Source organism: Mytilus edulis, chromosome 7 (genome assembly GCF_963676685.1).
Source record: "Mytilus edulis chromosome 7, xbMytEdul2.2, whole genome shotgun sequence".
NCBI classification, from domain to species: domain Eukaryota; kingdom Metazoa; phylum Mollusca; class Bivalvia; order Mytilida; family Mytilidae; genus Mytilus; species Mytilus edulis.
In genome coordinates, this window is record NC_092350.1 from 86,009,161 (window position 1) to 86,035,832 (window position 26,672).

The window sequence follows — 26,672 nt, forward strand, 5'->3', positions numbered from 1 at the left end:
TACGAAAAATGAAAGAAAAACAAATATTTTATGTTACACATCAATAAAAGAAAATCACTGAATTACGGGCTCCTGACTTGGAACAGGCATATACATGCAGAATATGGCGGGGTTAAACATGTTCTCTTGCCGATTATAAATCTGAAATAAAACCGGCAAAATAGTAAAACTCTATATGATATTAATCGCTATTTTGCCGAAGCCTTTATATCAAGAAAAATATTTCTTAAAACTTATAAATCAATTCTAGCCGTAGAATTTATAAATCAATTTTAGCCGTAGAATTTATAAATTAATTCTGGCCGTAGAATTTATAAATCAATTCTAGCCGTAGAATTTGAAATCAATCAGTCTTACCGTAGAACTGTTCTAGAAGTAGAGCTGACCAAAGATTTGGACAGTTCTAGCTAGAACTGTCTAAAACTGTTCTAGGGTAGAACTGTCAGGATCAGTTCTAGCTAAAACTGTCCAAATCAGTTCTAGGTAGAACTGACCAAATCAGTTCTAGCTAGAAACCTAGAATTGACTAAAAGGTGTCAGGCTGACAGTTCTACATACTGTTCTAGAACAGTTCTCCTGACAGATTCTGACAGAATTTATGAGAGGTTAGAACTGATATCCACTGTACTTATAGATACAAGTTTATAAAGTTTCACACATATTTATTAAAGTATTAAATAGCGATTATATGAGTAGTTTGTTATAAGCAATATTAATATTACAGTATTTACTGCATGTGAATATTTTTGAAAAAAAACAGTAATTATACAGTCACATATTGGTCAAATCTTTAACATAAGTCCAATATTTTCCACTTGGTTCACATTCTTCATCTTGCTGTCTATAGTTTTATGAATAGATAGTTTCAACCTGAATTTGACAGATTTATGTTTCTATTATAGATGATCGACTTCAAATATGTTACTTTGGTAGACTGTGTTCTTCTTATGATATGTTTCTCTATTGTGGTTGAACTTTGATTTAGTGCTCAATTTCAACTTCAATCGTCATCCCTAAAATAAAATTATAAGCTACCAATTGAACGATTGTTGTTATTTAATGTCCAGTGTCATTTGTATAATGCACATTTAATGATTAGGACAAGAATAATTTACCAAAGTGCAATTGGTATGTCATTTAATAGGTGCTCCATTTTTTACTGTCGGTTTAAAGAAGACTAAACATGATAATATTTATATTCCTGAGTTACCCTTGTTATAACTGTTTCAAATTATACTTCAAATATTTATCAATGGCAAAATCAGTAGGCGAAGTTAGAATGACTACTCATATCAGGTAAGTGAACGCATAAAATATATCGCAACAGGGTCTTAGCAAATCTCAACTTTAATAAATTGTTAAGTCTGCATACACTTATATTTTAATACAAACAAGTCTTCATTTACCCTTATTCTTTTACAAACAAGTCTAGTAATGGTCATTGTCATTTCTAGGAAATCACGAAAATAGCCCAGATTATATTAATGAATATTAAACATTACATTACAGGAAAAACGAAAAAGGCTAAGAAATACAAAAAAAAAACCGGTTAAAAACATATGTACCTGATATTTCATTTTCAATTGATTTCACTTCCTCTTTAGAAATAGATTTAGCCAGAATGTCCTTCAGACGATCTGTATACAGCTTTGTTGGTGTGTTATGTCGATCAAATCTTTTTAAAAGGTCACTTGATATATTACTTAATTCATTGAAACGCATTTCGTCAAGTTTAAATAGCGGACAATGTTGTAATTCGTTTCTCGTAAGTCTTATGCGCTCAATATCATCTCCAATAGCTATGTCCGTATTCTTAAAATCTTGCCAATACCCTCCCCATGGCCCATGAGGATATTGTCGGTGGTTTGAATTACTTGGAACATGTTTATTAAGTTTCCTGTGTTCACTGTATAAGTATGTTATATCGCAATCACACCTTGGACGTAGATGTGGTTTATCTGGTTTTAATAGATCATATAAAACATCAGCAAAAATATTCAATGCTATCATTCCCATCTTTGTAAAATTAATTTCCTCTTCTGTGAACTGGAAAGAATATAAGAGTTAAGAATTGTGATGTAAAACACGAACAAGATAATCTACAATAAAACTTCACATAACTTTTGGTTGAATCAATTGACAGTTAACTTGGTCAAGTACTCACAGAAGTTTTAGCAAGAAAACAAAAACATAAACAGTTTATATAAATCAGTAAAACTAAGGAGCTGGCACCAAAGCCGAAACTAACTTTTACTCAATTGGAGAAATCTGTGATTGCAGTTTCAAAATAATTATTGACAAAATCTTGCCGATAATATTTCAGAAATAGTTTGTTTTGGTATCAATGATAAGGAAACAGTGTCAAATTTATGTTTTTTTTTCTTACATAGGAAAACCATAATAATTAAACACATGTATCATTTATTGATATTTTTTAGCATCTGGTCTAACAATTCAAAACATTCATGATAATATAATTGCTTCAACTTAACTAACAGCAGTATGATGACTATCAAAGGTTCCACAAAGGCAAATGTTGAAGAGAAAATAATGCCATTATTTAATGAGAAAAAGGATTTGTGTTGATGAAAAAAAAAGTAAAATCACAAAAATACTTAACTCCGAGGAAAATTCAATCGTAAAGTCCATAATCAAATGGCAAAATCAAATGACAAAACATATCAAAAACGAATGGACAACAACTGTAATATTCCTGATTTGGTACAGGCATTTTCAAATGTAGAAAATGGTGGATTGAACCTGGTTTTATAGACATGTAAGAATTCAACAATTCTATTTCAAGCGTTTGAATTTACATTCTTAAATTAATTCACATTAATTTTTGTGGAAGTCAACATTTGTTCAACTTTAACCATCGATAAAAGAACACTTACATTTTATTTTTTAACAATGTTTTTCTTCTTTTATATATCATGTATATATCTAGTCATCATGGTCATTGTTCAATCTTTAATTTACTATGATATTGAATGGAAAAATGAACTTCTCCTGTTTTATCATTTCGATTTTTAGGAAATGAATATAGCACGAAAATACAAGGTGGTGTTACATACCTCTGCCGAAATGGCTGTTCCCGTTGCCCTTTCATTGACATTCGAAAACACTCTCTCACCAGCTTGGACACGGACACGTACCTCAAAATAAAAACAAGTATGTCATTCATTTTCAATAGAAAACAGTTGGTAATATTCATGAAAAGTTTACACAGACAATTTGTCCATGTAGGTGGCACCTATTCTTTTATTTTATTTTGATAAAGATAGGTTGAATAATCGACATAGCCAAGATTGCAAGTATGTCTTAAGATAAAGATAGGTTGAATAATCGACATAGCCAATCATGCAAGTATGTCTTAAGATAAAGATAGGTTGAATAATCGACATAGCCAAGCATGCAAGTATGTCTTAAGATAAAGATAGGTTGAATAATCGACATAGCCAAGCATGCAAGTATGTCTTAAGATAAAGATAGGTTGAATAATCGACATAGCCAAGCATGCAAGTATGTCTTAAGATAAAGATAGGTTGAATAATCGACATAGCCAAGCATGCAAGTATGTCTTAAGATAAAGATAGGTTGAATAATCGACATAGCCAAGCATGCAAGTATGTCTTAAGATAAAGATAGGTTGAATAATCAACATAGCCAAGCATGCAAGTATGTCTTAAGATAAAGATAGGTAGAATAATCGACATAGCCAAGCATGCAAGTATGTCTTAACTCATTGGCTATGTATGCATATTAGTAAAACAAGTTAGATTTCTCTTCAGAGATGAGTTACCTCATAAAACTGGAAATTAGTGTACAATTTGGAGTTTAGTATGGGGTTCATTATCACTGAACCAGTATATATTTGTTTAGGGGCCAGTTGAAGGACGTCTCCGGGTGCGAGAATTTCTCGTTGCATTGAAGACCTGTTGGTGACCTTCTGCTGTTGTCTGCTCTATGGTCGGGTTGTTGTCTCTTTGGCACATTCCCCATTTCCATCCCAATTTTATTCCTATAAGTTTCATACAACTCAAGGAAATGTTTGGTTTTTTTTTACATTCAGGGACGAAGGTAAAAGGCGCAAAATCATAGAAATAGCCTACTCGGTCAGTAATTTTAAAATGCTAAAATGTGTAAAATGCTCAGTTAAGAGTATCATGATTTTATAACATGAATTGTCTCAATAGTTTGCATTTTGATGGAATGAACTATTACAAAGCATATAGTGTCAATCCAAAGACAATTGCTCGATTTGATGAATGCATGATATTTTCTCAAGAATTTGTTTCAAGTAAAATAAGTAATTGACATTGCACTTTATGTAATACTTACTACTAGTTATACAAATATGCTCTACAATAAAATAATAGATTGTTACCTTGGTGGATTGAACTGTAGTTTGGGTTTGACTTGAGCTTTCGATTTGAAGATTAGATCTAGGAACATTTTCAGAACTCTGTGACAATACAAAATAATTTTTAAACAAAAGTTAATAACCACTATCGGTTGACCACTACTACCTTATATTCAATTAAACATCACTCTACTTAAATCTATGAATTATTAATGAAAATACTCATAAATTTTATGTGGTGAGAGCAAAGCTTTAACCCAATATAGAATTTACTTAACCCATATATATATCGAAATCTAACATGACGTCCATTATACGCTTTGAGTACACACCCCTGGTAAAATATGAATATATTGTTCGGGCGGTTCCGATTGTACTCCCACGTCATATGTTTTTTTGTGTGACATGCAAGTAATTAAGCTATCATTTAAAATCACAATAACCTATCTAAATACGTTATTGTAATAGTTAAAGCATGCCACTAGTTCCATTTGCTCTGTTGTTTAACGTCTTAATTGTGCGTTATGGGAATGGCATTTTTTCCTTCACCGAGAGCGCCTCCATCAAAATGAATGGCCATATTCCTCTTATTAGAATAGAAATAATTCATGGGGGCTTGCTTTTATACTGACTTTACCACGGGTTTGCCCTTTATGCTGATATTTCACTCTCACTGTAAAATATTCAGCATAAAGAGCCAATTAACCCGTGGTAAAATTAGTATAAATTCAAGCCCCAAGAATTATTTCTTCAATAACAAACAGTAACACACTGACCTGTTAAAGTGCAAATAATATTTTTATCACTCAATAACTATAACTTAAGTACCGAGGAGAAAAGCAAGGAAAACTTTCATAGGATATAGGTAGATTGAAGGACTGAAAGATGGTAACCAGTGTACAATATAATTACACATTTTCTATATAGAATACATATATATAACATGTAAAATATGAATAAATCTTTAACTTACATCAGATGTTTTATGTTGTAGATCTAACCATTCACCAGTGAAGGTGTGTATAGTAGTACATGTCTTACAATAATATATGTTTTCCTGATCTTCACTTAAATCAAATGATCCTGTCACACACTCTGGTTTTGTTTGGCCACATTCCCACTTCAACTCAAATCTTACATTGGACATCTTGAATCTTGTACTTATTAACTTGCTTATTTCCTCTGTCACAAAGTCTGCAATGTATTTGAACAAACCTCTTTCAACAGTGACTTGCTTCCCAAACTGCCAAATCTGAATTTGAATAATATTTGGACCTTTCATAATAAGTAATTTTCTCAATTTTGTCGTTTTCTGTAACTCAAAGACAGCTGAGCTTCTGAAAAGAGTAATTTGTCTTTTCTGTTCCTTAGTGACAACTTCTGCAACGTTATATTTCCTGCACAGTGACGCAATTAAATGATTCATTAAATGAGGTGGTAGAAACCTAAACATATAACATAACCAGGTAGACTTAGTACATATGTTTTCCGTCACATTAAACATTTTATATATATCACATTCGGGTTCTGATTTAATCATACAAGGTAGATAATAGAGAGGTTTGTCATCACCAGAATCTCTTTGAGTTTCAGATGTGTTAGGACGTATAATGATATCAAATTTCTCCATTACATTCAGGATATGATCCTTGTGTTTGGAAAAAATGCTTTCACTTTTTCTAAATATGTCGTCTAAAACCTCGCTATGCAATTTGCCTCTACTATACAATTCTTTCCATTTGTTTTCATTTCTTATACTAATAGCACTAAATTTTTTGGCTGTGACAATACATCTAAAAACATCAGACAACCACTGTGTGTCTAAAATAATATAAGAAGGAAGATCATTGAAATAAACTAAGGCTCTGATCTCATGGTGAAATTCCAGGAACAATTTTAGTTCTTCATCATTAAGTGGCTGAGGTGTATCAATAGCAATATTCTGAATTTCTTGAAAGGAAATAATAGGTAACACCTTCTTCTTTTCTTGAAGTCGTTTTTCAAGCTGAATAAATTTTAAAGGATAATCTGTATTCCATGTTCTCATTGTTCTTGCTAAACGTAGGATGTTTTCTCGTATTTGCTGGAATACACTGGGATCATCTTCTGTATTGGAAATGAAGTATGTTTGCCTGATATGTCCTAGTTCATCGTCTGAGATATTTTCTGCATACTTTGAAATATTTTCGCTGCATGCATCATCAATCTAAAAAAAATAAAGATAATCCTCTTATCTTTGTACATGCATGATGGGTTTATTGTACTATATCATATTTCAGAAATTGTTGAAAGATCTTTTGTAAACTATTAAAATGGATTGCTTTTCCTATAAACACTTTTAACCTTACAATGTGATAAAGCTTGCATTTATATATTGTCAAAATATGTCATATGTGTTGGTCTGGTGAAACAGTAAAACAGGTATCTGTACAAATAAACACTTAGCTGTATGGGCTTTTCTCATTGTTGAAGGCCGTGCAGTGATCTATAGTTGTTAATTTCTGTGTCATTTGGTCTCTTTTGGAGAGTTGTCTCATTGGCAAACATACCACATCTTTTTTTTTATAAAAACATCTGACAACATTTGTAATTTCCAATACCTCTTCTACATCACAGATCAAGGCATCTTTCCAAGTGCCAACAATAACTATCGGTGGATCAAGATCATCTGATTTTCTCTTGTTGACATCAGATTTATTTCTGTCCTCTTCCAATCTACTGTAACAGTGTATTGAATCCATCCATAATTGGAATAAATCTACAAAGAAATGTGTATAACATGTATAGAGAATGCATATCATCATTCATTTAAGAAATGACTGTAATATTTTTTTCTGTTTGTGAAGAAATAACATAAAAAATTTGGTGCACACTGAATAATGTGCGTAGCGGGTTATTTAACAGTGTGCACCACATTTTTTATGTTATTTTGAATAGACAGAAAAAATATTACAGTCATTTCTAATAATTTAATTCTAAATTCCATTTTAAACCGTAGAAAACCTTGAAAAAACGTTGATGACGTCACGGTCACATGACTAAATTAAGTCTATGGTCTGATAACAAAATAACGTCAGCCAATCAGAAGACGAGTTACCAGCAGATACAGTTTGTACCAGCAATGGAGGAACGAATTCACAAAAAAATAGTTATTACAAGATAACAAGTTGTCTGGCTCAAAAAAAACATTTTATTTTCGGATTTTATAATGGACTGTGTCAATCATTTTCTTCTATTAATTGATTATTCACCTTTTTATTTACTGTTTCTATTTACAAATGTAACTGTATCATCAAAATCATTGCCAAAGAAATTGTTTCAGATGTAATTTAAATGCATTGTTATATCATGGGAAGGAGGATTTCTTATCGTCGAGTTGCAAGTTGCGAGTTAAGATAGTCGAGTTGCGAGTTACAAAAGTCGAGTTGCGAGTTACAAAAGTCGAGTTGCGAGTTACGAAAGTCGAGTTGCGAGTTAAGAAAGCCGAGTTGCGAGTTAAGAAAGTCGAGTTGCAAGTTACAAAAGTCGAGTTACGAGTTAAGAAAGTCGAGTTGCGAGTTACAAAAGTCGAGCTGCGAGTTAAGAAAGTCGAGATGCGAGTTAAGAAAGTCGAGTTGCGAGTTACGAAAGTCGAGTTGCGAGTTAAAAAAGTTGAGTTGCGAGTTACAAAAGTCGAGTTGCGAGTTACAAACGTTGAGTTGCGAGTTACAAAAGTCTAGTTGCGAGTTACGAAAGTCGAGTTGCGAGTTACAAAAATATTTTTGAGGATTATAATAATAATAATAATATCTTTATTTAAAGAGAGTGACTCATTTGGATTAAACCAATTTTCAATAAGGCTCTCTACATGCATACAATGTTAACAATATGAATAAAAAATAATTAATCTACTGTTACACACATGTAAACAATAGGCGTATATAAAGTAATATAACAACAACAACAAAAACAACTATGGTATACATTGTGGCAATTAAGGATTGATTCACATTTGATAAAAAAGCATGCGTGTGTTAGTAATAAATTTGTCCTGGTAAAATATGTCTGGGTGGACAAATATTGCTAGTATAAAGAGTCCATGGTTACAGAATTTACTAGTATATTTAGTCTGATGTTAGTAATTATATATATGTCCCCAGACTAATTTTCCTAGGTAATCATGTCCTATAAAATCCTATAATAAATTTAATTACATTTAAACCATGGAAATATAGATGTTATGTTTTAGTAATGTTTAAGAGTTGCAAAGTTATATTTTTGATAAGATGTATGTCCCCAGACTAATTTTCCTATGGAATCAGGTCCATGTCATTAATAGTCTTAGGTTAAAATGTCAAGGCCCTTAATTTTAAAAGGTGAATATGAATGTAATATGTTTTGATATTGTTAAAGACAAAACGAAAGAGTTGTGTATCAATCTGTTTAAGAAAATTTGTTTCCACACTAATTTTCCTAGGAAATCATGTCCATGTCATAAACAATTCTAGGTTTAAATAGCCAAGCCCTTAGTTTTAAAGGTAACTATAAGTGTAATATGTTTTAATATTGTTAAATAGTTGTGTATCAATTTTTTAAATAAATTTTATGTCCCCAGACTAATTTTCCTAGGAAATCACACCCCCCCCCCGCCACATTATGTATTTATGTGCCTGTCCTAAGTCAGGAGCCTGTAATTCAGTGGTGGTCGTCTGTTCATGTGTTACATATTTGTTTTTCGTTCCATTTTTTTTTATGTAAATAAGACCGTTAGTTTTCTCGTTTGATTTGTTTTACATTGCCTTTCGGGGTCTTTTATAGCTGACTATGGGGTATGGTCTTTGCTCAATTATGAAGGCCGTACGGTGACCTATAGTTGTTAATTTCTGTGTCATTTTGGTTTCTTGTGGACAGTTGTCTCATTGACAATCATACCACATCTTCTTTTTCATATAATACGAATAACGTCGTTTATTTAGACCAAACTTATGATGACACTGAACAATATTGAAAGCAAATGGCAAATGGCACGCAATAAATCGGGCCTTCTTTATATACTAGCAGTTCGGATTCAAACATATGAGTAACACACGACTGTTGTGCGACAGTCGTTCGACAGTGGCACAACAGTGACACAACCGTAACACGCATATTTCCATGACATGAAAATCTGAAAAATAGACCCAACAACTCACGATTGTCGTACGACAGTCACACGACTTTCACAAGACTCACTTGCGACAAACCCACGACAGTATAATTACAATTCTTTGTTCCTGTACTGTACCCATCGTGGAACCATCGTAGACATGTCGTAGCTGATGTGACCTCTCGAAATATTTTTTTGACATTTGATTTTGCACGACAACTTTTTTATTGATCTTCCACGACAAAAAATCGCACGATCTGTTGTGATCGGGGCTTTACATTTCGAACATCTCTATGGACGTCATGGCAGTATGGCTGTTACGTCCTGCATCGGGTGTTATTACCATAGTATCATTCTTAGTTTCCCGAATATGGAACAAATCCAAGTTGAATTCTTAGAAAACTAACGGAAACCGTTTTACTAATTTATTCATAATTGACAATCAAACGTGTGAACACTATATAATTTTAAACCTAAGTGACTCAGTTACCCAATACCCAGGAGGAATACTTTAAAAAAAATCTTATTCACGATGTAGCACTAAACATTTTAAATTTTCCAATTAAACCTTACCTGTAAAATGGCGCAAATGTAGTTTTTACAATAGTATCTTTGATGGCTACATGTATAGACCAAAGAATAAAATCGGGGAATGAGTCAAAGAGACAGCAACCCAACCAAAATATGCAATTCAACCGAAGGCCATTTGGTCCTCAACACAGCGAGAAATCACACACCTAGAGGGAGCCCCAAGCAGGCCCCGAAACACATTGTTATATATCGTTAGATCAAGAATATTTACGCCATTCTATGCTCCTAAATATAAAGATGAACCAAAATAAAAAAAATATACAAGAGCAACAAAGGCTAAAGGTTCATGACTTAGGTCAGACACAAAAATGCAGCGGGTTTAAACTTGTTTTATGCACACACATCATTTCCCCTGTATCTCTAGCCAATGTAGACATATATAATTTTAACGTCCACAATTTTTAGTGTCACTGCCAAAAAATAAATTTTGCGGTCCCTAACAATTATTGCCAGGCTCGGCAACTCGACTTTCGTAACTTGCAACTCGACTTTCGTAACTCGCAGTTCGACTTTCTTAACTTGCAACTCGACTTTCGTAACTCGCAACTCAACTTTCTTAACTCGCAACTCGACTTTCGTAACTCGCAACTCGACTTTCTTAACTCGCAACTCGACTTTCTTAACTCGCAACTCGACTCTTTTTAACTCGCAACTCGACTTTTTTTAACTCGCAACTCGACTTTCGTTAACTTGCAACTCGACTTTCGTAACTTGCAACTCGACTTTCTTAACTCGCAACTCGACTTTCGTAACTCGCAACTCGACTTCCTTAACTCGAAACTCGACTTTCGTACCTCGCAACTCGACTTTTGTAACTTGCAACTCGATACTCGCAACTCGATACTCGACAACAAGTGAATCTCCATGGGAAGCAAGTTATGTATACTGTCTCTATTTGAAAATGTCTTAATTCTGTTTGAGCTTGTCTTACTAATTTTGTGCGTATGAGGTGCTTTTCTAGATAAACATGATTAACCTTCATAAGGAATGCTCAAATTCAAAGATTCGAAAGCCAAATGTATAAGACCTCAACACGTTCAGAGCTGTATAACCAAAAGGCATATACTAATTAGAAAATTTCATCTAAAGTCAACTTAGACTGATGGAATTGGAACCTTAATTATCTCTTAATTTATCAAAATAGAGGAAATTCTCAGTCAGCCCTTCAATTCACACACAAAAAACAAATCCCAGTTTTATGGTTTTTCAGCACTCGAAATTATTTAATTCGTAAATAAGTCATGAATTGGAGGTTTAATACCTTACTCTGAGAAAACCTAATAAGCAATGGCATTTGTTGGTAAAAGGTTTTATTTTACCTTGACCTAATTTTCAAGTTTGTTTCTAAGAAACTATAAGCAACAAATCAACTATATTTTGTGTATCCAATGATTGTAAGGTGCATATGTATTTTGGTTTAGTTTATCTGACTTTGGCTTCATGTTCTTTAATTATGTTGAGTTATTGTGATAGTAAAACTATATATTCAGATATTTAGGACTATCAACATAAAATCAATAAACATGCGAGACATTTCAGCGTGTTCACTCTTGTTATATCTGTTGTGTATCCCCTTCCTGTTTGCTAACAGTTTATCATTTTACAACACTCATTGTACAATGAAATTTGTAAAAGTTTTCTTGGCTTTTTTTAAGGGAATGATAATTTATATTTGGTGTGCAGCTTCAGTATGTTGAGTTTTAAAATATTTCCATACAACAAATACAGTTGACATATTGCATATAGTATTAGACATTTGCGGAAACTCTCATACACCTACGATTGGGATTACAATTACACTTACAGGTAGCATTTAAATCATGAGTCATCTCAAAGTGAAAACATATAATGCTGTTCCAAAACTACATCCAACTCGTACGACTTTTTTTCAATTTTTGAACATTTGGGTTTTACAAATTGTATCTAGGATATGTTGTTATCAAGGTTGTGCTTAATTTAAAGGTACGGACAGAGACCGGAGTATGATAGAATGGTAAAATATAAAAAAAAACAATTGTCATTGCCTAGGTTGGGACAACTAGAAATTTATTTCAGCAAGACTTAGTGTTAGGAAAGGGCGATCAACTAAGAAGCACAACGACATTATTAAATGTGTATAAAATTGAGAAAGGAAATGGTAAATGTGTCAAAGCGACAATAACCCGACCACAGAGCAGACAACAGCCGAAGGCCACCAACGGGTCTTCAATGTAGCGAGAATTCCCGCACCCATAGGTGTCCTTCAGCTGGCCCCTAAAAAACGTATACTAGTACAGTGATAATGGACGTCATACTAAACTCCGAATTATACACAAGAAAAGAAAATTAAAAACGCTACAAGACTAACAAAGGCCAGAGGCTCCTGACTTAGGACAGGCGCAAAATTGCGGCGGGGTTAAACATGTTTATGGGATCTCAACCCTCCCCCTGTACCTCTAGCTAATGTAGAAAATAAACGAATAACAATAGGCACATTAAAATGCATATATAGTTACATTTTCTTTTTTTTAAGAACATGATGGTTAGTTTATGTACATTGTAGGTGTGAAGAAGATATTAATGATTCTTTATTTTATCATTGTACGTGCTCTTTATTTTTATTTTATGAATTAGACCCACTCTTTAATTTTTCTACCGTTTTGGAACTAAAAAAAAAATACCACGAAAAAATAACACCCAGTGGTGGACCCAGGGTGAGGGTTCCGGTGGTTGGAACCCATCCTTTTTTTGGACGACAAATGCATTTAAATGGGGGTATAAGGTTAATACTCCTCTGAACACTAGGTTCTTGAAAATGGCTGGATCCGCCCTTGACACCGTTATCAATGAATATTTTTAAGTAGAATATATAATTCAAAATGTTCAGAGCTATGTTCAAATGTAAACCAGGTGCTCCGCAGGGCGCAGCTTTATACGACTGCAGAGGTCGAACCCTGAACAGTTGGCAAGTATGGACAAAACATTCAAGCGTGATACAGCTCTGAATTTGGATTGTGATCAAATTTTTGACATTACATGTTTTTTTTTACACAAAACAAATGTCAAGATTTTACAAATCAATTAAAGATTTCTTCTTCAAACTTATTTAAATCTAAAATTAAATAGTTGACACAGCATAGGTTTCTGACACAGAATGAATGTGGTCTAATGAACTTAAAAAATTTTTTTTGCCTTTGAGCAATTCACTATGCTGTTGAATATCAATCCTCTCAAAAAAATGTTTGAAGAAATTTTCTTTTTGTTTATGAAATCTGAAATGAGAAAAATTTAACCCCCCCCCCCATTTTTTTTCTCACATCCCCCTTTCCCTTTGTTATCACTGAATAGTAAAGATTGTTTTAATTTATCAGTTGGTAGTAAAAGTGAATATACATTAATTGTGTATTGTATAAAACAATGATTTAAGTTGATTCAACTACTATTCTGGACAAAGAAAGATAACTCCAATCAATTGAAAATTTCTTGCTATTGCACAATATTGTGCAATTAGATATTTCTTGCTATTGCGCAATACTGTGCAATTGAAAATATTTGCTATTGCTAAATACTGTGCAATTGAAGATTTCTTGCTATTGCGTAATACTGTGCAATTGAAAATTTCTTGCTATTGCACAATACTGTGCAATTGAAGATTTCTTGCTATTGCTGAATACTGTGCAATTGAAAATTTCTTGCTATTGCACAATACTTAATATGATAATTTTGGATCCTGATTTGAACCAACTTGAAAACTGGGCCCATAATCAAAAATCTAAGTACATGATTAAATTCAGCATATCAAAAAAGCCAAAGAATTCAATTTTTATTAAAATCAAACTTAGTTTATTTTTGGACCCTTTGGTATTTAATGTAGACCAATTTGAAAACAGGACTAAAAATTAAGAATCTACATACACAGTTAGATTTGGCATATCAAAGAACCCCAATTATTCAATTTTTGATGAAATCAAACAAAGTTTAATTTTGGACCCCGATTTGGACCAACTTAAAAACTGGGCTAATAATCAAAAATCTAAGTACATTTTTAGATTCAGCATATCAAAGAACCCCAAGGATTCAATTTTTGTTAAAATCAAACTATGTTTAATTTTGGACCCTTTGGACCTTAATGTAGACCAATTGGAAAACGGGACCAAAAATTAAGAATCTACATATACAGTTAGATCCGGCATATCAAAGAACCCCAATTACTCAATTTTTGATGAAATCATACAAAGTTCAATTTTGGACCCTTTGGGCCCTTTATTCCTAAAAACCTGTTGGGACCAACACTCCCAAAATCAAACCCAACCTTCTTTTTATGGTCATAAACCTTGTGTTTAAATTTCAAAGATTTCTATTTACTTATACTAAAGTTATGGTGCTAAAACCAAGAATAATGCTTACTTGGGCCCCTAATTCCTAAACTGTTCAGACCTTAACTCATAAAATCAATCCCAACCTTCCTTTTGAAGTCATAAACCTTGTGTCAAAATTTCATAGATTTCTATTCACTTAAACTAAAGTTATAGTGCGAAAACCAAGAAAATGCTTTTTTGGGCCCTTTTTGGCCCCTAATTCCTAAAGTTTTGGGACCAAAACTCCCAAAATCAATCCCAACCTTCCGTTTGTGGTTATAAACCTTGTGTTTAAATTTCATAGATTTCTATTCACTTTTACTAGTTAGAGTGCGAAAACTAAAAGTATTCGGACGACGACGACGACGCCAACGTGATAGCAATATACGACGAAAAATTTTAATTTTTTGCGGTCGTATAAAAACATATATCATTGCCTTCCATCAAGCTAAGAGAATATTGACGATTTTTTTTTCTAGAGTGAGTCTTGAAAATGAAAAATAACCAAACAGCAAGTTGTTCCACGGTAGATGTAGAAATCACCTTCACGCTTCGACGCTATTAATTATAACGATTTGTAAATGAGTCCCCTCAATGGAGCAAAAAAAAACTTTTATAAAATTTACCCAAGGTAGTTTTGAGGGATGAACGGACAGACGGGCCAATAGAGACGAGTGGTTACTAAACCTGTCATAGCTTTTAAACGACACAGGAAAAAAGACTGCAAGGTCTTGCGTTGTTTGTTTTTTTGGAGTACAATTTTTTATAGATATCTTGTGATCATTTTAGTATACGATGTAGATAATTCTTTTCCATATTAACAAGCGTGGCTCTAGATTTTTGACACATTATAAAGTAAAGGTTGATCACGCCAATTAAAAAAAATACACAAATTTATTGGAATTTCTTGCGACATCTAATACAGCGATTCGAATGCATTGTAGGTTGTAACCATATGCGTATGTCGTCGAAAAGACCAATTTACAATAAAAAAAAATCATTTGGTTTTACTATATATCTCTATTATTTATATATTTACTTTGAGATGACCCTTTGTTTTCGTCAAATGTAATCGTAAGTCTAAAGTGTAATCCTAGGTATAGACGTAGTTTCTGCAAATGTCTAATATAAAACTAGAGGCCCTCAAGAGCCTGTATCGCTCACCTGATTCTATTTGGGTTTTTAAAATTATATAAACAAATTTGGCTAAAAGTAACAATACTTGGACAGCACCTCATAAGGAAAGGAACATTCATGCTATGTTTGATTTCATTCAATTCAGTGGATCTTTAGAAGAAGACATTTGTATGTATTTCCCATAGGGTCCTATGTTAAACTAAGTCCCCCACTGGCAGCCACCTTGAATGATGGATCGGCTACAAAGTAACAACACTTGGTCGACATCTCATAAGGAACATTTATGCTATGTTTGGTTTCATTCCATTCAGTGGTTCTCTATATGAAGAAACTTGTATGTATTTCCCATAGGGTCTTATGTTAAGTCCTTAAATGGTGGCCATCTTGGACGTTGGATCGGCTACAAAGTAACAACACTTGGTCAGCACCTCATAAGAAACATTCATGCTATGTTTTGTTTTATTCCATTCAGTGGTTCTCTAAAAGAAGTCATTTGTGCAATTGAAAATATTTGCTATTTCACAATACTGTGCAACTGAAGATTTCTTGCTATTGCACAATACTGTGCAATTGAAATTTCTTGCTATTGCACAAAACTGTGCAATTGCAGATTTCTTGCTATTGCTGAATACTGTGCAATTGAAATTTTCTTGCTATTGCACAATACTTAATATAATAATTTTGGATCCTGATTTGAACCAACTTGAAAATTGGGCCCATAATCAAAAATCTAAGTACATGTTTAGATTCAGCATATCAAAAAAGCCCAAGAATTCAATTTTTGTTAAAATCAAACTTAGTTTAATTTTGGACCCTTCGGACTTGAAGGTAGACCAATTTGAAAACGGGACCAAAAATTAAGAATCTACATACACAGCTAGATTTGGCATATCAAAGAACCCCAATTATTCAATTTTTGATGAAATCAAACAAAGTTTAATTTTTTACCCCGATTTGGACCAACTTGAAAACTGGGCCAATAATCAAAAATATAAGTAAATTTTTAGATTCAGCATATTGGAGAACCCCAAGGATTCAATTTTTGTTAAAATCAAACTAAGTTTAATTCTGGACCTTAATGTAGACCAATTTGAAAGCGGGACCAAAAATTAAGATTCTACATACACAGTTAGATTTGGCATATATATCAAAGAACCCCAATTATTCAATTTTTGATGAAATCAAACACAGTTCAATTTTGGACCCTTTGGGCCCCTTATTCCTAAACTGTTGGGACCCAAACTCCCAAAATCAAACCCAACCTTCCTTTTATGGTCATAAACCTTGTGTTTAAATTTCATAGATTTCTATTTACTTATACTAAAGTTAAGGTATGAAAACCAAGAATAATGCTTATTTGGGCCCCTTTTTTGGCCCCTAATTCCTAAACTGTTGGAACCAAAACTCCCAAAATCAATCCCAACCTTCCTTTTGTGGTCATTAACCTTGTGTTAAAATTTCATAGATTTCTATTTACTTAAACTAAAGTTAGTATAGTGCGAAAACTTAGAAAATGCTTATTTGGGCCCTTTTTGGCCCCTAATTCCTAAAATGTTGGAACCAAACCTCCCAAAATCAATCCCAACCTTACTTTTGTGGTCATAAACCTTGTATTAAAATTTCATAGATTTCTATTCACTTTTATTAAAGTTAGAGTGCAAAAACTAAAAGTATTCGGACAACGACGACGCAGACGCCAACGTGATACCAATATACGACCAAAAAATGTTTAATTTTTGCGGTCGTATAAAAATGCAACACAAGGGACATTGAAAAGTTCAGTTCTTTGATTAGCTTCTTTTTTATTTACTCAGGTCACAAGAGAACTGGAGACCTTGAGAGGCAGGAAAAGAACAGACCAGGGAATCACAGATCCATATCAGATAATAAAATTAAGTCGAAAATTTAAAGTTTGAATTTTATGTTATTGAAACTATTAATTTAATTACAAACTTCCTGAGAATTTGGATTTTGTTTATTATTGAATAGAGGCTAAGGGTATTTGACCATAATCAATGTGCTTACACATTGATTTTTATTCAACTTTAAGAACTTCTTTTTAGGTTTTTAGGGGATTATCTGTTGTATAAGTTACAAAGTTTTGTATGGATATCCACATTTTGAATCATTCTGAATGTTTTCCGAATATATATCTGAATCCTTCTGAATGTTGTTTGAATCCATCTGAATGTTATCTGGATATTTCTGAATGTGTCTGCTTATTTCTTAATCCTTCTGATTAAAATCAGATTTTTCTGAATTCATTCTGAATATTGCCTTAATTTATTCTTACATAATTCTGATTTTTGTCTGAATGTTCATATGAAAATTCTGAATTGTTCTTTAAAAGTCCGAAATCCAGTAAAAATTCAGACATTTGTGTAAATGTACATTATTTTAGCCATTCAGACATTATTCAGAAAAAATTCAGAAAAATTAAGAATACTTGTCAGACAGAATTCAGACACGTTTTTTTCATGAGGGCAGATGGACGGACGGAAAGCGTTGCATTTGGGACAATAAACACTAAACCTAATTCAGATTAGGTACCCGATAAACCTAGTATGTTGTCATTGGAGTAAATATGAAGACAAAACTGAAAACCATAAGTCATTTGTGTAGAAGATTTAGATTTTCCAGTTTTTCTACCTTATGGAAAATATAGTTTAGTTTAAACATATTTATTTATAGTGGATTGCGAAACAAGTTTTGCAACTTATATTAATCCCTTTCCACTTTGCGGGTGCGAGTGCTGCCTTGTAGCGGCATTAGCCTATTCTTTTTCGAAATCTACAAGGGTGTCTTTAACGTGCAAGATATATGGCTCTCTCTTAACACGGGTCAGCCATTTATCGTCCCCTTCCGACGGACTATCATCGTTTCCTCAAGACCATACTTGCAAATGGTGTCAAGGGAGACCTGAAAATTGAGTTCCTAAAATTTTCATCCCGAACGGGAATCGAACTAGGAACCTTTGTGTTAGTAGTCCGATGCACTAACCACTACACCACGGCTCTCACGGAAGATAAAGAACCGCAGACCAATAGCATACACATAAGACAGATGTTTGACTACTAAATCTGTCCTTTTAACAAAAGCTTTAATTAGATCTTAGATATAAAAATTGGTATGACTGCCAATGAGACAACTCTCCATCCAAGTCACATTTTATAAAAGGAAACCATTAAAGGTCAAAGTACGGTCTTCAACACGGAGCCTTGGCTCACACCGCACAGCAAGCTATAAAGGGCTCCAAATATTACAAGTGTAAAACCAACGTTCTAATCTATGTAAAAAACGAGAAATAAGAAATGCTTATGAACCACATCAACAAACGACAACTACTGAATATCAGATACCTGAATTAGGACAGGTGCAAACAAGCGCAGCGGTTTTACACGTTTTAATTGTACCAAAACTTCACTCTGATCTGATCTGAAACAATAGTGTAACATCACAACATAGAAAAACACACTATAAATTATCAATAGAAATGACTTAACTCAATCAAAAGACATGTTAACACAAGTGAACATACACTGGACAAACAAATTTAATCTATGAAACAATGCAACTACAAAATCAAAAAAACAAACTAATGGATGAATAATTAAATTAACAGTTATGAAATGTTAAACAATTTCAGAAAAAAAACAAAATCTGTTTGTATTAGGTTTTGGATTTTCAAAATTTTGGCATCAAGTATCACTGAAGAGACATTCGTTGTTGAAGAAATGCATATCTGGAATTGCAATGGTACAATGAATTTATTAATTGACTAATTGCTTCACATATTTTTCTCTGTATTCATGGTACTCTGTACTCATGGTACTTGAAGAAATAATGGGCATATATAGTTCTTGACAACAACTTGCATCTTAAGCTTAGTAAAAATAAAATGAAATGTTAAATATTTCTATTCTCACTATATAAAATGTTACCTTTTGCATTTTTGTCGTCAGCCTCATTGAGTTTTGTAACAACAAGATAAATTGCATCTGGTGACAAAAAGGTTTGATGTGTGTGATAAAATTCTTCATCTCCTGCAAAATCCCATAACAACAATGTGGCATACTCTTCTTTGTCATGTAAATCAACATTAGATTTAAGCATGGTTTCAATATCCTTTTTAGCTTCTTCTATTGATTGATTTGGCTGCTGATTGGTTACTGGAGGTTTAATTGTAGATTCAGTGGATACTTGAGGTTTCACTGTAGATTCACTGTATACTGGAGATATTTCAGACTGCCCCGATACTGTCTCTGATACCTCACTACGTTTGTACAGAATGGTTTTGGGGGTGTTGTCCGTCACAGCGTCATGTGTTTCGTCTTCTACTGACTTTTCAATTGTTCCTTTGTATTGTTTCAATAGTCTTGCGTGAATTTCAGCTTCTTCATTGGTTCCTATCATTTGAAAATTACAATCATATGGAAGAAATGTAGATAAATGTTGAGTAAGATCATGTTATAAAATCAGCAATAAAAATACAACATCAATTTTTTTTTCCAATCATTAATTCTAAAAATATACACATGAAGAGTTATCAAAATTGAAAAATGGAGTTTCTTTGGTTGGTTGGAATATTGAAATAGCAGTTTTTGGGGTTCAATGAAAACCCACAAAACTTGATGCATAAATTTCATATATAGATTCTGGGAGTTCCGAATTAATACAGTTGACGTGGATTTCGTAGCTTATCCTGCTCTCACATGTGAAGACATTGATTTAAAAAAGTGATATGAATGCCAGGCTATACACAAAAGGATGACGTTGTAAACAATTACAACTCACTGTTTGCCTTCAAAATTATATAAAAACCACATCGTCTCATTATGATTCAAGTTTAAATTTTTAATGCAATATTATCATTCTTAATGGAGGCTTATTGTTGGGGAATATCAATTAAATATTATCATCAATAGTAGTTTGAAACTTTATTAAGCAAACTATTGACAATAAGATTTTTTTTTTTAATTTAAATTCATATATACAGAGATACATGTAGATATTAAAAATGGTTTCAACTGAAATACTGGATATTTGAGGATGCTGAGTGTATGGAAAGTATGTATGTAAATTTTCCATCGTGTATTGCATTTATTTATTAAGTCTAAAATGGTTTTAATTTTATATATATATATATTACGATTTTTCACGTTTTTATTTTTTAGACGTACATATCATGAACATTGCTGCTGGAAAAAAAGTGGCTGCTATCTTGATTGGCAGCTAAAAGTGGCTGCACCTGAGTCTGGTTCAAAATAATTGTATAATAATACATAGAATAGTTATCAAAGGTACCAGGATTATAGTTTAGTACGCCAGACGCGCGTTTCGTCTACATAAGACTCATCAGTGACGCTCAAATCAAAATATTTATAAAGCCAAACAAGTACAAAGTTGAAGAGCATTGAGTTCCAAAATTCAAAAAAGTTGTGCCAAATACGGCTAAGATAATCTATACCTGGGATAAGAACATTCTTAGTTTTTTGAAAATTAAAAGTTTTGTAAACAGGAAATTTATAAAAATGACCACATTATTGATATTCATGTCAACACAGAAGTGTTGACTACTGGGCTGGTGATACCCTCGGGGACGAAACAAATAGTGTTATAACTATTCCTTATTTCTGTGCGTCATATCCTAGATCAAAAAAATGTATGTACATCATCTTTTAATTTCAACTTGTATAAGAATGACATTCTTTCCAATAACTAAACATGCTGATCGCATGAACAATCAAACTCTGTTCGATGTCAAATTATTCGTTTCATGCATATGGATCCAAATGAGGTGGACTTATTGTCTGGACAACAAAGTTACAACAAAGGCATATGTTTTTTGTGTTCACAATTTCTAATACTGTGTAAAAGCTAATAACATTAATGGTAGAACTTTACTGTACGAGATATGCATTCCTACCATAAATGTCTCTTCATCTAATTTACTATTTAAAAAAATTCTTGACCTGGATTCATCATATTCATTGAAATCTAGCCTTTAATCAGATCTTTACCAATAATATTGCTGAAAAATAAGTGATTTAAAATAAAAAAACCAAAATTATTATAAACATTTTCCTATGAACAGGAAACAAAATATGTTAAGCATACACATCATACCATCTAATTTATTCCACACGCCATCATCAGACATTGCCTTGCATTTTATTGTGCGGATTTCTATTCCATTTGTACTGGTAACATCTGTAATATCTTCACCAAACAATTTTTTAATCAATGAAGTCTTTCCAGCACCCTTTTTTCCAACAATTACTAAACGTATGTCTCTCTTTTTCTCAGATCCTGACTGAAGTAATTTAAGGTACAATTCAACAGATCTTTTGTCTGTCATTAATTTTATTTCAGTTGGAACTTCATCTACAAAGTCAAAGATATGTTTGTGAAAAAGAACATTATCTTTCCCAATTGTATTATGATATAAGTGTTATAGTATGCATATCTGTCATTATTTGCAAATATAAAATATTTAGATGTTTTCAAATTAAGATGGTTAAACCAATAGTTAAGTGCTGTTTTAAACAGGTAATCATTTTTTGTATCTTTATGTGCCTCTTAAATGCCAAAATTTTAAAACGGTTTTCCATTTTACAGTGAAAATTTCAGGCAATTCATAATAATATATATAAAAAACTGCATTCCCAAATATACTTCATAATTTATAATCTTAAGCATGTTAAGGTGAGATACCACTTTTCATTTCACCCAATTAGTCTTTGTTAAATTTGCACTTTTAAAAAACAAATGTGCAAAATTTATCTTTTTTTCAAATAAACATGATAAAGAAATACTTGACATGCGTTAAGTTTTATCCTCTCCAGTACTATAGACGAAATTTCAAATAACATTTCATTGCATATAAGAAAATAACCATCACTGGAAATTAACCAATAAAATGTTCACCTCTGTTTTACCCGTGTACAACATGTACAAGCTTTAGTAACCAATTGTGTTACTTCAAGTTTCTAAAATATTCTATAGAAACACCCAAAAAAAAATGGTGCTTTGAAACACCCAAGATATATGTGTATGACCCAGAATTCTTTTAATGCAATGACATGTTGTATAAAGCATCTACAACTGTTAAATCCGTATGCAACCGGATGTGACGTACTATGGATTGGTGGTATTACGCCAAAAATACACTAATGAAGCATCATCGACATGTGTTAAAAGAGATTTTGCTTTTTAACTAGTGATTATATCCATCTTAAATTTTCGGTGATTGATTCATTGGTTAATCATTGTTAATTGGTGTTTAACGCCAATTTCAACACTATTGTCATAGGGTGAAACTTGCACATTTATTTCTTATCTAGGATCAGTACTTAATTGCCCACATTCATTTTCTATGCTCAAGCGTGTTAAGTATTTGTAGATTTATTGTTTTCATGAACTTTAGGAGACTGTCTGATTGGCCGTTAAAATTATTGTATGATGCAGCTGTGTTTTAACTGTAATCGTTTCTAATTAGACGCCGTATAATTCATGTCTCTGTTTGTTTATATTCTGTCCTTATACTTGTGTGATCTAGAGATAAATGACGATTTACTGTGTGAGAAAGTCATGAAAGTAGCCAGGGCCTTGGCAATAATAAAACTTAGTGAATGTTGAGATTCGACAGGATTGAAGATAGTTAGTGATTATAGATAGAGAATGGGCGTGTCTTTATATTACATGTAACAATGTAATGTAATGAAAGTGTATATATATATGAACTTGTACATAATAAATATGTATGTATGAACCTGAGTTTTTAAAGCCAGTGCCTTAGAAGAGCTCTGTGACATTATGGTGGCCAGCAACCGGATTTATTTTGGATTTTAATTGAACATTTTGGACTTTAACTGTTAACTCTGCAATATGCTACCAAAAGGACGACTAAGAAGAAATATATCGGAAGATAGGAATGCAACAATAACTTTTTGGAAGAAAACATCAAAGATCTGAAAAAAAATGAAAATGTTGGCAATGCAGAGAGGAAGAGGTCGTTTTGGAAAATTTTGAGAATAGTTTTCAACAATTGAGAAGACAAAGAAGAGGACGTGATTTTGAAAGTAAAAAAAATCTACGCGAATCAGACAGTAGGCCGATTTGGAACTTCTATATGAAAGTTGGACACATGGAGAGAATATTTGATGAAGAATTCTTCATATATGTCGAGAAACTAGAAGTTGCTTCCTTAAAAGGAGGGAAGGCAGAATAAAACGAAATGAATCCTTAAGTTTTTGAATGTGGAAATTTCGGAAATTTGTCTATCGTGACGTCTTTTCTGAATGATGTCGAATTTACTACTGAATATATTTTTTTGGAAATTCGTCTGTCGCAGCGTCTGTTCTGAATGAAGCTTATGTCAGATGTTGTAAAGGAAAAGGAAATGAATCCTTCTAAAGTATGTGGAAATATAAATTTGGAAATTCGTCTGTCGCGACGTCTGTTCTGAATGAAGGTTATTTCAGATGATGAAAATGAAAATGAGGTAATAGAATGTTTGTCGTCATGGGGCTCCAAGACAGTTAAACACTTTCGATCAAGCCGTATGAAATAAATTTGTAAAATTATAGAACAGCATACCATCCTGAAACAGATGGTTTATTGGAATGTTTAACGGAACATTAACCGCAATGTTATCAAATGGATGTTAGTGGACACTAGCTTGATTGGGACACATTTATTACTTTTGGATTGATCACTTACTTCGTTGTACGAAAGTATACAAGAGAATCTGTTGTTCCGAACATTTATCAAATTGAAAATAGTGACAATACAATGGTGAAATTTTAAGATACAATGCGATCACGAAATGAGTCTAAGAGGTTAGAAAAACATTATTTTATTCCGTTTGAGAATGGTGAGACCCAGTGGGTAAAAGAGGATGCTATGAAAGATTTTGCAATTATAAAAGACTTTCATATTTCAAATGAGAACAATGCATAGACTGTGAATTTGTTTAAATGTGTTAAAAAAAAAAATATAATATTGTGTATGTATATATATACCATGTATGAGTAAGAGTGTGTTTGTGTGTCGGGACGCCACAGTTAATAGGGGAGGTATGTCATAGGGTGAAACTTGCACATTTATTTCTTATCTAAGATCAGTATTTAATTGCCCACATTAATTTGCTATGCTGAAGCATGTTAAGTATTTGTAGATTTATTGTTTTCATGAACTTAATTCTCCTTAATAATGAATTACATTCAACAAAAAATGTTACAGGCAAATTATAAGAGCTAGCCAAGGACATGTAGCAAGTCCTTAAATCTCAGATATAGCCATATACCAACAAATAAATAAAATTCTAAATATCTTTCCACACAAAAACAAAATATTATTTCATAAGCGTACGCAAGATGATGGATATATTTTATTTCAAGGTACTAAGGGAGAAGTTAAACTTCTTTTCGAAATAGCAAACACAAACCACAACCTACTGCAATTTACTTATGAAATTGACAAAGTTTGAAATTTCTAGACTTAGAAACGTATAAAGGACAGAGATTTCAAACAGAAAAATATCTTAGATATTAAATGTTTCACAAAACCAACTGAAAAATTCCAATATCTACACCAAAATTCTAACCACGCTAAAAGCTGTTTTAAATCCTTTATTAAAGGTGAAGGAATAAGAATTCTTAGAAATACCTCTGATCCTGACAATTTTAATGAAAGAATACACAAATTTACAGAAAAATTAATACAAAGAGGTTACAAAATCGCTTTTGTAAATAAAATATAAAGAAATATTTCCCATACAGATCGAAGGAATAAACAAATTAACAAACAAAGAAACAAGCATAAACAAAAACACAGATAACTATAATATATCTTTCATAACACAATACATGCAATGCTAATGCGGAAAATTTACAAACCATTATAAGAAAACATTGGCATTTAATTCAAGACAACCCACAGTTCAAAAATCTCTTTGATAAAAAACCTACAATAGCATTCAAAAGAAACAGGAACATTGGGGAAATTGTTAAGAAACACTTGAAATAAATCAATGTCTCCCAATATAAATTAATTAGACAGTTACAATAAAACCAAAGGAAGGTGGGCTGACAATGACAAATGCATATTGAAACGTATCTTAAACTAAATCTAAAAACCAAAACCAGCGATCCATATATACGATGATAAAACGAACAATAATAAATAAAAGGTACAATATTAAATAAAATGTACAAAATAATAAACAAATAAAGATTTAGAGAATAAACTAGAGGCTCTAAAGAGCCTGTGTCGCTCACCTTGGTCTATGTGCATATTAAACAAAGGACACAGATGGATTCATGACAAAATTGTGTTTTGCTGATAGTGATGTGTTTGTAGATCTTACTTTACTGAACATTCTTGGTACTTAGAATTTTCTCTATCTATAATAAACTTGGACCTTTAGATACAGTGAAAAATATTTTGTAAAAATTTACAAAAATTTACCAAATTAGTGAAAATTGTTAAAAATTGAATAAAATGGGCAACAACTCCTTAAGGGGTCAACTGACGATTTTGGTCATGTTGACTTATTTCTAGATCTTACTTAGCTGAACATTATTGCTGTTTACAAGTTATCTCTATCTATAACAATATTCAAGATAATAACCAAAAACAGCAAAATTTCCTTAAAATTACTAATTCAGGGGCAGCAACCCAACAACAGGTTATCCGATTTATCTGAAAATGTCAGGGCAGATAGATCGTGACCTGTTACATAATTTTACCCCTTGTCAGATTTGCTCTAAATGCTTTGGTTTTTGAGTTATAAGCCCAAAACTGCATTTTACCCCTATGTTCTATTTTTAGCCATGGCGGCCATCTTGGATAGTTGGCCGGGTCACCGGACACATTTTTAAACAAGATACCCCAATGATGATTTTGGCCAAGTTTGGTGTAATTTGGCCAAGTAGTTTCAGAGGAGAAGATGTAAAAGATTACTAAGATTTACGAAAAATGGTTAAAAATTTACTATTAAGGGCAATAACTCCTAAAGGGGTCAACTGACCATTTCGGTCATGTTGACTTATTTGTAAATCTTTTTTTGCTGAACATTATTGCTGTTTACAGTTTATCTCTATCTATAATAATATTC

At 32.5% G+C, this 26,672-nt stretch overlaps 1 protein-coding gene across 3 annotated transcripts in view; it reads right to left on the bottom strand.

The window, feature by feature from the left end:
* Positions 1–641: 641 nt before the first annotated feature.
* LOC139482711 (uncharacterized) overlaps positions 642–26,672 on the bottom strand; it is an 82,309-nt gene continuing 56,278 nt past the window's right edge. For all 3 annotated transcript variants that reach the window (XM_071266779.1, XM_071266778.1, XM_071266780.1), the window contains 8 exons: positions 21,680–21,937; positions 19,495–19,959; positions 6,964–7,121; positions 5,337–6,569; positions 4,388–4,465; positions 3,075–3,155; positions 1,566–2,046; positions 642–1,013 (listed from right to left, as the gene is read on the bottom strand). In XM_071266779.1, the coding sequence (XP_071122880.1) occupies positions 982–1,013; positions 1,566–2,046; positions 3,075–3,155; positions 4,388–4,465; positions 5,337–6,569; positions 6,964–7,121; positions 19,495–19,959; positions 21,680–21,937 (2,786 nt within the window). In that variant the 3' untranslated portion in view covers positions 642–981. The remainder of the gene's footprint in view (positions 1,014–1,565; positions 2,047–3,074; positions 3,156–4,387; positions 4,466–5,336; positions 6,570–6,963; positions 7,122–19,494; positions 19,960–21,679; positions 21,938–26,672) is intronic.